We start from the raw sequence: 13,613 nt of genomic DNA, 5'->3' as shown, positions 1-13,613 counted from the left end.
TTAGTTTGTTTTTTTGTGTGAGCTCAACGTGTCGTTTCTCAATATAAACATATCATTCATGAGACATTAAGCCAAGAACTATGTGGGATGCTGGGCCAAAGGGAGTTATAGTTGTCATTATTCAAATATTCAACCTAGTTCAGTGCAGAAACATGGTCATTAACTACACTGACCATAATCCATTGCGCCTGTTCACATCTCAGACAGTGAAGGATAGCGTACACACAGACGTCACGAGCAGTGTTGCCAATTTAGCAAGTATTCAGACCCCTCTAGTGACCCATTTTCAAAAAATTGATAGTTTTAATAGTTTGTAATAAGCAGTCTTGTAAGTATGCCTTATGTACTTTGAAGAACTAGTAAAATTCTCTGCAGCGTACTTAGGAAGCTACTAGCTCAAAGACTACAGTACGGGGAGCACAGAGATGGTTTTCTAACTGGCTGCTAATGCCAGAGATGAGATGGTGACTTTACTGCATTAAAAGATAGTGTTCAACTGAAATATTTTATTATTTCATAGTAATTTCCTATTTTTCTGTTGATGTCTACCAATGTGGACATATACAAGGGAAAGTTAGTTTTCTAATTAAATCCTCACTATTTTTGGCTTTGGAATTTCCTTGAAAAAAATCAATTTGTTTAAAAAAAACTATTATCTAAACTGAAATCGAAAACCATGCTTATTTTTAAATAACCGAAACTACCTCCAAAAGCACTAATCATTCAGCACTAAAGGATAGTGTACCCAGATAGGGAAGGAAGCAAAGCTGCTAAGCAAATAGTGACGTTCGTCATATCTACAGCCAAGGAATTATACACAACAAATACAGTAGGTCTGCAGTCAAAAAGTTGTTCCATGGCATACTTAGCTTGAGCAGAACTAAAAAGCTTGAATGTTCATGTCAAGCTCTCTTTCCAAGCCCGACGCCAAATACTGATCAGATGGAGACAGTTCAAAAGTTGATAGTATTTTGGGAAAGAAGCTGGGAAAAAAAATATGGTCTTGCTAGAGGCCTGAAGTTTCAATCAATTTCTTACATTTTATTACTGCTGCACCATTTATACAAGTACATATCACTTGAATGCTTACATTTTTATTTTACTTTGTTTGAATTAGAGGTGCTGTGAAGATAGCGGTAAGACATGGAATGAAATATCAACTGTAATTGCCATGAATGCAGACTTCAAAAAAGCTTTTTTGCACTTCACCGAAAGACAGGACTACACAGGTTTACCCAACCACGGACATGCAATTACTTTGTCAAGAGAGGAAGAAACAATCCCCCAAGTGACACACAACATTCTCGCAACGTTTCTACATTGTTGGGCAAAAATAAAAATGTTGTGCGTCAACTGGGAGAAACTGACCGAAAGGTACTGTACTCAATGAATGAATGAATGAAGTGAATAAATCTACATATAAAGCACCAGTCAAAAGTTTGGGACACACCTACTCATTCAAGGGTTTCTTTATTTACACCATATTCTACATTGTAGAACTACAGCGACGACATCACAAAAATGAAATAACACATATGGAATCATGTAGTAAGCAAAAAAAAAGTGTTAAACAAATCATATATATATATATATTTGATATTCTCAAAGTAGTCACCCTTTGCCTTGACAGCTTTGCACTCTTGGCATTCTCTCAACCAGCTTCATGAGGTAGTCACCTGGAATGCATTTCAATTAACAGGTGTGTCTTGTTAAAAGTTTTTGTGGCAATTCTTTCCTTAATATGGAAAATGTAAGAACACTGAAAGTTAAGTGCAATTGCAAAAACCATCAAGCGCTATGATGAAACTGGCTCTCATGAGGACCACCACACGAAAGGAAGACCCAGTTACCTCTGCTGCAGAGGATAAGTTCATTAGAGTGACCAGTCTCGGAAAATGTAGCCCAAATGCTTCAGAGTTCAAGTAACAGACATCTCAACATCAACTGTTCGGATGAGACTGCGTGAATCATGCCTTCATGGTTGAATTGATGCAAAGAAACCACTACTAAAAAGGACACCAATAAGAAGAAACTTGCTTGGGCGAAGAAACACGAGCAATGGACATTAGACCGGTGGAAATCTGTCCTTTGGTCTGATGAGTCCAAATGTGAGATTTTTGGTTGCAACCGCCGTGTCTTTGTGAGAGGCAGAGTAGGTGAACTGATGAGCTCCGCATGTGTGGTTCCCACTGTGAAGCATGGAGGAGGTGGTGTGGGGGTGCTTTGCTGGTGACACCGTCAGTGATTTATTTAGAATTAAAAGGCACACTTAACCAGCATGGCGTTTGCGCTTAGTGGGACTATCATTTTCTTTTCAACAGGACAATGAAAACAGACCTCCAGGCTGTGTAACAGCTATTTGACCATGAAGGAGAGTGATGGAGTGCTGCATCAGATGACTTGGCCTCCACAAATCAAGACTGTTGGAAAAGCATTCCAGGTGAAGCTGGTTGAGAGAATGCCAAGAGTGTGCAAAGCTGTCATGAAGGCAGGGTGGCTATTTGAAGAATATAAAATATATTCCACTTTTTTTTTAAACAATTTTTTGTTTACTACACGATTCCATATGTGTTATTTCATAGTGTTGATGTCTTCCTTATTATTCTACAATGTGGAAAATAGTAAAAAATAAAGAGAAACCCTTGAATGAGTAGCTGTGTCCAAACCTTTGACTGGTACTGTATACCTACATATATGTAACATATATGAGCAGAAAGAGTAAAAATGCATGGTGGGTGGAGATGACAAGATTAGAGGCTCCCTTCCTTGTGCGGGTTTCTTCCATCTTACTACTCGAACATGTCACATGGTAGCCATGGTTACAGGGACCATGGCAGCCTGAGTAGGCTGTAGATGCCTCATGCAGTATCATTCATTTAGAACTCCCATCCCCAGACAACACTACTACTGTTGTCAGCTGGGCACAATCCCTTTTTAGGGTGTAAAATGTATTGCACCTTTGTGATATAGGCTGAGAGCCATTGAGTTAGTGATTTAAACGCAGTAGATATGTCTTATTAAGTAAGACAAAGTGGTGGGAGTCTATGCTGCAGTCAGAGTGGCCCAAATGAACTGAGAATTCCTAATGTCTCAGAATTCAGAGCTGGAACGTCGAGAAAAATCTACAAAGCTTTTCAGGATTTCTCGGAACATTTAAGAAATGCTTCAAACTGGCCTGATCATCTACAACTAATGTTTTTCTTAGAAAAACTAAGGTATAAGAATGTTGTAAAAAAAAAACACACAAAAGAAAAAAAAAACTAGGTTATTTTCATATCCCTAAGAATGCATCGACATATTGTACCTCTAGGAAAGTCTCCGAATTTCCAAAGTACCTCCTCTCAACTCTGACAGCGTCTGAACGAGGTGGCATGAACCTGTGGTGAAACTGAGGGACCATATACAGCACGAACAACCCAAAAAATACCAAATAAGTTGCCGACTACGGGAACAGCAAAGGGAACTCACGTGGCGCTAAAACAGACGTGCCAGGTACGGTAGCAGAGAACACGGCACTCTGGAGAGGAGCGAGTCTGGGGAATGGGGGAGGGGGTGAGTCGAGGATGGGACAGACAGAGTGCATGTCCAGCTAGTAAATAGATTCAACCCCCTTTTCAGACATCGGCAGCACACTGTCTAGGGGAAATGTACGTGTATGGTCCCAGACTACAGAGGTCTGAGAGGACCGTGAGAGAGATGAAGGCGGAGAATGCTGAATCCCAGAAATGGATGGAGGAATGATGCTTGGAATGGAGGGGCATATGGCACAGACTTTTATTAAAGTTCAAATACTACAGCAGAAAAAAAATAGAATAACCATAACAATAATAATCGGCAGCAGCAGCATCATCATCCTTCTCAAGGTTGTTGTCACAATCCTCCTACTCCAACAAATCATTATTATTTTAATATTAATATGGGTGGGCTATTTTATTACATTTGTTCTCTATTTTACTTCATTTTTGATGTTTAATGTAATGTATTTTCTTAAAAGAGGTGTCCATTAATCTTGAACTTCTACGGTTTGATCCTTGCTTGGAACTGGGGCCTCTGTGGCATTAGCCTCCTTGACCAGTGCAGCGGGCTCAGTGGCAGCCAAAGGTGCTGCTGTTGAACCAGCAGCCGGGGCCTCCTTGGCCGGGACCGCCGCTGCTGCTTCTGTGGGCTTGGCCTGGGGGGCAGCGGCAACAGGGGCCGCCTCGGCTTTAGCCGCTGGTACTGCGGGGGCCTCAGTCTTTTTAGCGTCGGCCTCGTCTTTGCTTTCAGCCTGGGCTGCGGGTGGTGCAGGCGCCTGGGCCTTGACCTCTGGAGCTTGGGCAGCTTCCTTAGTGGAGGGGGCTGGCTCTGTCGCAGGGGCGGCTGGTTTCTCCTTGGCTATGGGGGCAGGGTCGGTGACTTCCGCAGCCTTAGACACCTCCGCTTTGGGATCTGCTGCAGGTTTTTCCGGCTCCTTGGCGGGAGGGGAGGCGCCCTTTTCTTCCTCCTTGGTCACCGTGGTATCTGCTGCGGGCACATCCTTTGTGTCGTTAGCTATCTCGGTGGTCTCGGCGGGAGCAGGGGCCTCGTCCTTTTTGTCGTTCTGAGGTTCGCTCTCCTCGGCTGTTGCACCCTCTGGTTTGGCCTCCTTGTCCTTCTCATCGTTTACATTGTATCCCTTCTTCTTTTTGCTGAGCTTGCCTCCCATTTTAGTCTCTGAAAGATCAAAAAGAAAGGAATTCATTTAGACTTTGGAAAAGCTTGTGGTGATATGATGCACTGCACTCTGGTACTCAACATTGATGTACCAAGTAGGATGTATGTACGCATTTCAGCAATTACAATACAAGTCATGAAAATGTACCACTTTCAACTGTTAATTTATGAACCAACAGAGGGATGGATTTCTAAAAAAATCTGCCTGCAAACACAAAGGTTGTTCAGTGTTGATGCTGATCTAGGATCAGGTCCCCCCAGTCCCTGTAATGTTATTTATTGAGATCCGAAAGGCAAAACTGATCTTAAAATCAGCATTCGTACTCTGAAACCCTTGATATACCTGATCCGCATCTGGCTACTTCTACCTCTCAGTATGCAGACAGATTTTTTTCAGCAAGTTTCGTCTTACACAGCTAGACTTCACTCGCTTCTTATGTGCTAGTTACTCAAAGCATCACCGTCCCTTTATTGAGTATGCAAAAAGCACTCCCGTCACTCAGACGCCAAGAGCCAGTGGAAATTAAAATATCTCTTACTCCTAACCACATGCACTCCTATCAAATAGCCCCTTAACGTCTCTCTGAAGATTATTGCAGCCAGCTAATGGAATTCTCAGCAACAGATGATGCAAAGCTATACATTCCTCATGCACACATTCAACCCTTCGTTCATATTGGTGAAACACTGATTCAGAGGACTGGGGAGCGAGGGAGAAATTTGAATAATATGAATAAACATCTGTTAAGGTGTCAAGTTGATGACCAACCTGCTGTAGTACCAATGGACTTGAAACTCCTGTCATAAAACTGCAATTATACTGTAATAAGCATGATATAATAGTTATCATGAGCAGCCAAGGAGGCTTAAGTCTATATTCATTTTCTAATATTGTACAATATTGCATGTGGCTTCCACGGCAACTCCATCAGCTAGTAACCTTAGTGATTAGTGGCATTGTCGGGACTGTTTGAAGTCGGTTGTCAAATCTCGACTAGGATGTGTTACATCATGCTAACCGTGTCAAAAACATGTTTTTAATGGTGAATGGTCCAAATATAGGGTTATTAATACCTTTCCATTGAACAATGAGTTGGATTCGGGATCGGTGACAAGGATAAGAGGGCACTTCAGGTATCTCCTCCAACAATTGAGTTATATAAGAAGTCAGACAGTGTCTGACTAGTGTCTGACTTGGCTTCTGCTGAACACATACCTGCAGGCTCTTGGCTCTCTCCATCTATTATAACGCAATTGAACCCGAGTGACCATCTGCCTCCGCTACGGGGAAGAGGATTTTTAATACCTAACAATGTATCCAAATAGTGTACATCCATATGCACATCCAATAGACCTAACAGGTGCAGAGTACACACACACACACACACACATATATGAGTAGTGGGTTCGATCCCCGGGACCACCCATACGTAGAATGTATGCACATATGACTGTAAGTCGCTTTGGATAAAAGAGTCTGCTAAATGGCATATATTATTATTTATTATATTAGAATATTATACAGCAGAGTATTACATATATTCTCCACATTATCACATTTCATGTAGCGAGATACTAAAGGCACTTTATGATGAACTTAAAATGTTTAAAAAGCCAGAAGATTGATGAGAATCAATCGATAGATGAACCAATATAATGTATCGTCCCAGTAGGGCAATTCATTGTGCAGCCTAGAGGTTTCAAACAATTTACAAACTTGACTTACTTGTATTTCATAGTGTACTGGTGGAAAATTTGAATGTGCACTGTGCTTTACATGGCAGAGTAGCCTAGTGGTTAGAGCGTTGGACTAGTAACTGAAAGGTTGCAAGTTCAAATCCCCGAGCTGACAAGGTACAAATCTGTCGCTCTGCCCCTGAACAGGCAGTTAACCCACTGTTCCTAGGCCGTCATTGAAAATAAAAATGTGTTCTTAACTGACTTGCCTAGTTAAATAAAAGGTCAAATAAATAAATATACATCAAAACTGAAGACGTTGAGAGGTGTGGACCGATGTTTAAGATATGTGGCCCATTCGCTAAAGACCCATGAATTGTGATGTAACCTCATGTCCATGTAACCTCATGTCCATATAATCCATAGTCCTATCCCTAATATTTCACTGTCATGTGAATTGCTCCGAATGTCTACAGACTCCATACCGTTCCTATCACGGTTTATTACAGATGACAATAGGGACTCTTTTCTACCCATTTGACTGGCAGCCTGTGTGGCCACAATCCCTGACAAACATCCTCATACACGATGAATTCTCTTCACAAAGACGCAGTGTCTCGCTCTAAACATGTGGTTTGGTGTATATGCAGGGGCTGGAACCAGACCAAAGGCTCCAATTCAGACACAAACGAGTCCATTTAACCTGCAAACAGCAGCCACTACCTACGAATCCAAGAGAGATCGGACTTGTTCAGGTATGTAGTCACTGTTCACGACCGTTCCTCTATGACAGAAGTTTGTCATGGAGCCATAGAAAATGCTTCGTCTTTAACTACAGGGCTCAGCCAATTCTATTTCCATCGCAATCAAACCAATATTTCATGGTTATTTTTTCTTGAACGCATAGTACTACATACATTGCCCACACACACACACTTCAGAAAGCATTCAGACGTATGGTTACATTACAGCCTTATTCTAAAATGTATTAAATAACACCCCATAAATACAAAGCAACTTCTTCCATTTAAGATGGCGGCCACTATGCTTGGATCCTTTTTCCATTGATCATCCTTGAGATGTTTCTACAACTGGATTGGACGAGATCTGGAGAGGCGGACACCTGTCTCCGAGTGCATGTCAGAGCACAGATCTGGGGAAGGGTACCAAAAAAATTATGCAGCATTGAAGGTCCCCCGCCTGAGCTCAATATTGAGGGCCTGAATACTTATGTAAAAAGTATCTTTATTTTAATACATTTGCAAACATATCTAAAAACCTGTTTTCGCTTTGTCATTATGGGGTATTGTGTATAGATTGCTGATGTTTTATTTTAGAAAAAAAGCTGTTAATATTTGATTTGTGGAATTTCTTTCCTTCTTAATGAGTTTGAAGTTGTGTTGTGACAAGGTGTGTGTGTGGGGGGGGGATAGGAAGATAGCCCTATTTGGTAAAATATGGCAAGAACAGCTCAACTAAGCAAATCCAAATGACAGTCCATCATTACTTTAAGACATGAAGGTCAGTCAATAAGGAAAATTTCAAGAACTTTGAAAGTTTCTTCAAACGCAGTCGTAAAAACCATATAACGCTATGATGAAACTGATTCTCATGAGGACTGGCACAGGAAAGGAAGACCCAGAGTTACCTCTGCTGCAGAAGATACATTCATGAGAGTTACCAGCCTCAGCAATTGCAGCCCAAATAAAACGCTTCCCAGAGTTAAAGTAACAAACACATCTCAACATCAACTGTTCAAATTAGACAGCATGAATCAAGCCTTCATGGTCAAATTGCTACAAAGAAACCACTACTGAAGGACACCAATAAGAAGAGACTTGCTTGGTCTGATTATTCCAAATTTGAGATTTTTGGTTCCAACCGCCCCGTTTTGTGAGACACAAAGTAGTTGAACGGTCGATCTCCGCATGTGTGGTTCCCACCATGAAGCATGGAGGAGGAGGTGTGTTGGTGTGGGGGTGCTTTGCTGGTGACACGGTAAGTGATTTATTTAGAATTCAAGGCACACTTAAGCAGCATGGCTACGATAGCATTCTGCAGTGATACACCATCCCATCTGGTTTGGGCTTAGTGGGACTATCATTTGTTTTTCAACAGGAAAATGACCCAACACACCTCCAGGCTGTGTAAGGGCTATTTGACCAAGGAGAGTGATGGATTGCTGCATCAGATGACCTGGCCTCCACAACAAGTGCTCAGCATATGTGGGGAACACTTTCAAGACTAATGGAAAAGCATTCCAGGTGAAGCTGGTTGAGAGAATGCCAAGAGAGAGCAAATATTTCCTTGTGTAAAGTCTTATACTCAAGGCGCCATTTTAACAGCACAAATTTGCAGCACTAACGTCATATGACTCCATTACTACCCCCCTTCAGTGAAGTAGTGGACTTGCATTTTAGAACATCTTGTTTTTGCGATGTCCATGGGTGTCAATGATTTATGAATGTTTAGGGTGTAGCTAGTTGTGCACTTAACTGTTGTATTCCAATCACGTATTGAAATTAGATGCAGCGCTGAGTACTTTGAAATGAGTTGATGTGTTTCGACATTAGTGTCTTGTTATGGGAGTTATTTGTGCCTTATAACACATTATAAACTGTTGTTGGCATGGAACCTTGCCTTCTACTGTGCCTTTCGCTGTCTTTATCTGTGGCAATACTGGTAACTTCTTAACACTTATAAATGCCTTGTTAATGGATTATTAAGGGCTTATTAATGCTTATAAACCCTTGTTAGCATGGTACTTGTAGTGCCTCTTTGTGTCTGTGCCTATTGTATTTCCCACAGCACTGTAACATGGCTGGCTCATGGTCATGACAGTAGCGTAGCCAGACAGGAAGGGAGGGCATCTCAGGATGGCAGCCTTGACCTTCAGTGTGTCATCCTAGACCACCGGTGAAAGGAGCCGCCGCCCCAGCCTGCCACGGCTACCGGATTACTGAGACCTCTGGGCCTCCTGGAGAGAAGTCCATCTGCCCCATACCAGAGAGAAGGAAAAAAAGGGGGGAAGAGGAGAGAGGGACAGAGAAGCAGGGGAGATGACAAGACAAAGGGAGGTGGTGGAGAGCGAGGGATAGAGAAGCAACTAAGGAGCCAGCACGGAAGAGAGTGAGAGGACGAAGAGACCAAGCAGTTAAAAAAAGGGACAGGTAAATGAGATGAGGACAGAAACCGTGTGAAAGATGGACATTGTAAAAGGAGACAAGAGAGAGCAGTAGATATGATTGCAAGGGACAACAGGACAGGAGAGAAAAGATTGTCCTAATCAAGGAACCACACCATCTAACCTTAATGCTGAATCACCATCGCTTGGGTCTTCTGCATATCAAATGTTAATTTAGACTGACAACGTCAGAGCAGATTTTCAGAGAGCCATTGGCGGTGGATACTGGATCATCAATCATGCCGTTGCTAACTTGGCCATTTGCATCCCAAATGGCACCTTGTTCCTTGCAAAGTACAACTTTTTGCCAGAGCCCTGGTCAACACTAGTGTACTATAGAGGGAATAGAGTGCCATTTGGGATGCAACCAGTAAACCAAGAGGGAAGGGGTTAAGGGATGTGGCTCGTCCAAGCAACTGCTGAGCGCAGAAAATAATCGTCACCTGCAATTTCCCTGGTCGTCTTCCCACAAGAGGAAACACAATAGTATACTAAAGTGTAAATACTATAGTATTCACTGTAGTTTTTGCAGACTTTACTGTAGTATTCAGTGTAGTGTTTGTGGACCAAATCCTCCCCCCCCCCAAAAAAAACTCCTCCTCCTCCGTGAATACTTTAGTGTATACTGACTTATACTGTAGTATTTACAGTTGACTATGGTATCGATACTGTAGTACTCCTTCAGGAAACCTACTGGAGTAATACTAAGAGAGCCCATTTTCCATTACCTGTAGGTAAGTCGGACTGGGGTCTGAATGGATAGTTCAGCGCTTCTGCTCTTTTCTATATACTGTCTGGCATGTAGGTTTCCCACTTATGGGTGGCACAAATTGTGATAAAGGGAAGGGGAATGGGAGGTATATATGCTAATTTAATTCTGTAGGATTTGCTATAGTTAAAGTGTAGTGTTTGTGGACAATAGTGTTTGTGGGACATTACTGTAATATTTACTACAGTTTTTCTTCAGATAATATGGTAGTGTTTACTGTAGTATTCTACAGTATATCACTAGATTCTATATTAGGTACACTACAGTGTGTAGTATAGTATTCTTCAGTTTACTTTAGAATTCTATAGTAAGTACTATTGTATTCTATAGTAAAATCTATTTTTTTATGTGGGTTGACCCAGCTAGCTGTGTGTGTAAGGGTTGGGCGGTATTCAGATTTTCATATTGTTTCTGGTCCATACAGGTTTTATCGAAAGTGCATTACAAGGAAAGTTTTTTTTATTTTTTATTATAGGCAACAGGGATTTTGATCCAGGAGAGGATTGAATGTCTCAAGTCTGGGTACCAGTTTTTAGCTAACATTCCACTCTTTGCCACTCCATGTCAGTGCCAATCTCAACGTTCAATATACAGCTGGATTAACGGCGGAGTTACTCATTGGTTGTTTGAAATACAGAACCGTCAAAGTATTCATACCCCATGATTTATTCTACATTTAGTGGTGCTACAGCCTGAACTAAAAATGTAGTCAATACATTTCAAAAAACATGTTTTGTGTAAACATCTAATTTACATAAGTATACCCCAGAGTCAATACATTAGAATCACCTTTAGTGGTGATTACAGATTGGTTCTATCAATTTACAATTGATCGGAAAATGTGGTCGGGGCGCCGTATGAAGGGTGTGATGCTATTGAGGAACCGCCGAAGACATGCAGAGGCCAAATTGAGCTCTGTAATGCATCGCCAAGCACCTCCCAAATTTTTGTAAAAATGAGGGCTCCATATTTACATGATTGGTTGACTGTAGGTGGGGGCTGGAGGTTCAGTATAAACTAACTCATTTCTATGACAACTTCCTTCACTAAAGCTCTGCCCAACAGCTCTGTGCTGCTTTGCAAAGCACAAAAATTATGAATGCCCCGACTTCTGCAGATGCCACATCACCGCAAATGCTGCACAGCCAATGCAGACGTCGTATTGACCATGCAGAGCCTTATGTCTCTAACAGCTTTGCACACCTGGATTGTACAATATTTGCCCATTATTATTTTCAAAATTCTTCAAGCTCCGGTAAATTGTGACCTGATTCAGGAAACTAGTATATTCAAATAAAATGGTTAAAATTACAAGCCTAGCTGGTTTAGCCACAGATAAAGTGAACAACCTTCCCGCTAGCCATGATTGGCTGATATGAGTTGGCAGGACATGATTACTTTCCCATCGTTTCCTCAAATGCAGTGTATGATGTACCATTTTGTAGCTCTGTCTACTTTTTTTTTAAAGAAGTTCAAATGATGCTACATAAGACCGACTGTGTTGAGTCACAATTGTTTGTTGATCATTGCTAGACAACAATTTTCACGTCTGCCCATAGATTTTCAGGCAGATTTAAGTCAAAACTGTAACTCGGCCACCCAGGAACATTTACTGACTTCTTGATAAGCATCTCCATCGTAGATTTGGACTTGTGTTGTAGTTTTTGTACAACTGAAAGGTGAATTAATCTCCCAGGGTCTGGTGGACAGCTGACTGATATCTCAAAGTACTGTACAGAAACCCAGTCTAAAACCACAAACAGCAAGCAATGCAGGTGTAGAAGCACGGTGGCTAGGAAAAACTCCCTAGAAAAGGCCAAAACCTAGGAAGTAACCTAGAGGAACCAGGCTATGAAATATCAAGAAATTTTTTTTTTGTGTGCCTAGCAATCAACAAATGCACATTGTTTAAAGCACATGACAGGAATGACAGCTCTAATAAGCCCCCTATGGTGAACGACATGCTCATAGAATCATGACTTGAGAGATTTCAGTTCCTCATTCCCCGGTAGGGGGTCCTGTGCGCTCTGGGCATGACTCAAATAAACAAAATGAGTTGAAACAGCGCTAAGTTGTTAAACAAAAACTGGACAGACCATATGCTCGTATTTAAAGGGATAGTACTTTGTTAAAATCAGTCCACCATGAATATAATCCCCCAAAGTGTAGCATGTCAGCAGTCAAGTGTGCGATAAAACACTTCCAGTACAGCGCAGAGTGGACTAATGAACAAAGTACTTATATTTATCTATTCAGTGAACTATCCCTTTAATATTGACACTGATGATGCAAAATTCCAGAAACCTTTCCCAAAATCTTTGTTGGAATATTATTGTAATCAAGATGGAATAAGCATCCTACAAGCAAGATTTATTGAACATTTTGCAACCCTATAAACCAGTATTATCCATCATGTATCACTGAAAAAAATACTGTAATGCCTGTTTTTTTCTGCAGAAGGCACTCTGGTTTCAGATTAACTTCCACTAAGCAATCATGACCTTTTGTAGTTCAAGTCCACCTTCTAGTATTGCTTAGACATTCGAAAAAAGGAGTAATTTTCCATACTGTACATTTAAGACTGTGTCAACTGCTTGTTTTGGCCCAAGGCAGTACACACACACACACACAAATGTGCAAACACAGACATACACAATTTGTTTGTGTTTACTTGGATCAATTCCCAAATTGACAGAGCTGGGGCAAACTCCTTCGCTGGAAATGGCTATTGATCAAAATGGCCGCCGAGAAAGAATTATCTGTGTGTGTTCAGTGGCTGCTTAGGAGTCAAAGGACGGACTCAGCAAAGATGAGAGCGAGTGAGCAAGCTTTGACTTTTCGTTCAATGCGCTTTGAGAGCTTTGGTTTGAATGCGAATTAACGCGGATCCATTTTCAGTTTGAATGATATCTCAGCCCAAACAAGGCTGACCTGACTCCGTTCCAGTAGCGCTTTGTCTGCTATTCTGCCAGAAATAAATGCCAAACAAAAAAACGGGAAAGCAAGCAACAGAAAGGAAATTAAATACTAAAATCTCAGTCCCGCAAGATATTGTGGCATTTCCGTTTGAAAATCCTTTCCCTCTAGACTTGTCAACGTCAGTCCTCACCAAGCTGGCACAACCACCATAGGAAAAGACCATACCACAGATCCACTACTATGCTTATTACCATTACAATAACGCCAGTAGGTGAAAAGAGGCCCAAGAGAGAATCAGGTTGCTGTAATCTACAATGTTTGTCATTAATAGTTCAGCAAAACCGCCCTTGTATTTGATGTGCTGTTCACAGG

At 41.5% G+C, this 13,613-nt stretch overlaps 1 protein-coding gene across 1 annotated transcript in view; it reads right to left on the bottom strand.

The window, feature by feature from the left end:
• Positions 1-2,964: 2,964 nt before the first annotated feature.
• Positions 2,965-13,613, bottom strand: part of basp1 (brain abundant, membrane attached signal protein 1) — a 45,807-nt gene continuing 35,158 nt past the window's right edge. Inside the window, exon 2 of the mRNA XM_046322163.1 lies at positions 2,965-4,692. Coding sequence (XP_046178119.1) covers positions 4,004-4,684 — 681 coding nt within the window. The 5' untranslated portion in view covers positions 4,685-4,692 and the 3' untranslated portion in view covers positions 2,965-4,003. The remainder of the gene's footprint in view (positions 4,693-13,613) is intronic.

The sequence above is a fragment of the Oncorhynchus gorbuscha genome, linkage group LG22, assembly GCF_021184085.1.
Source record: "Oncorhynchus gorbuscha isolate QuinsamMale2020 ecotype Even-year linkage group LG22, OgorEven_v1.0, whole genome shotgun sequence".
In the NCBI taxonomy this organism is placed as follows: Eukaryota; Metazoa; Chordata; class Actinopteri; order Salmoniformes; family Salmonidae; genus Oncorhynchus; species Oncorhynchus gorbuscha.
This window is presented reverse-complemented; position numbering and strand designations above follow the sequence as displayed.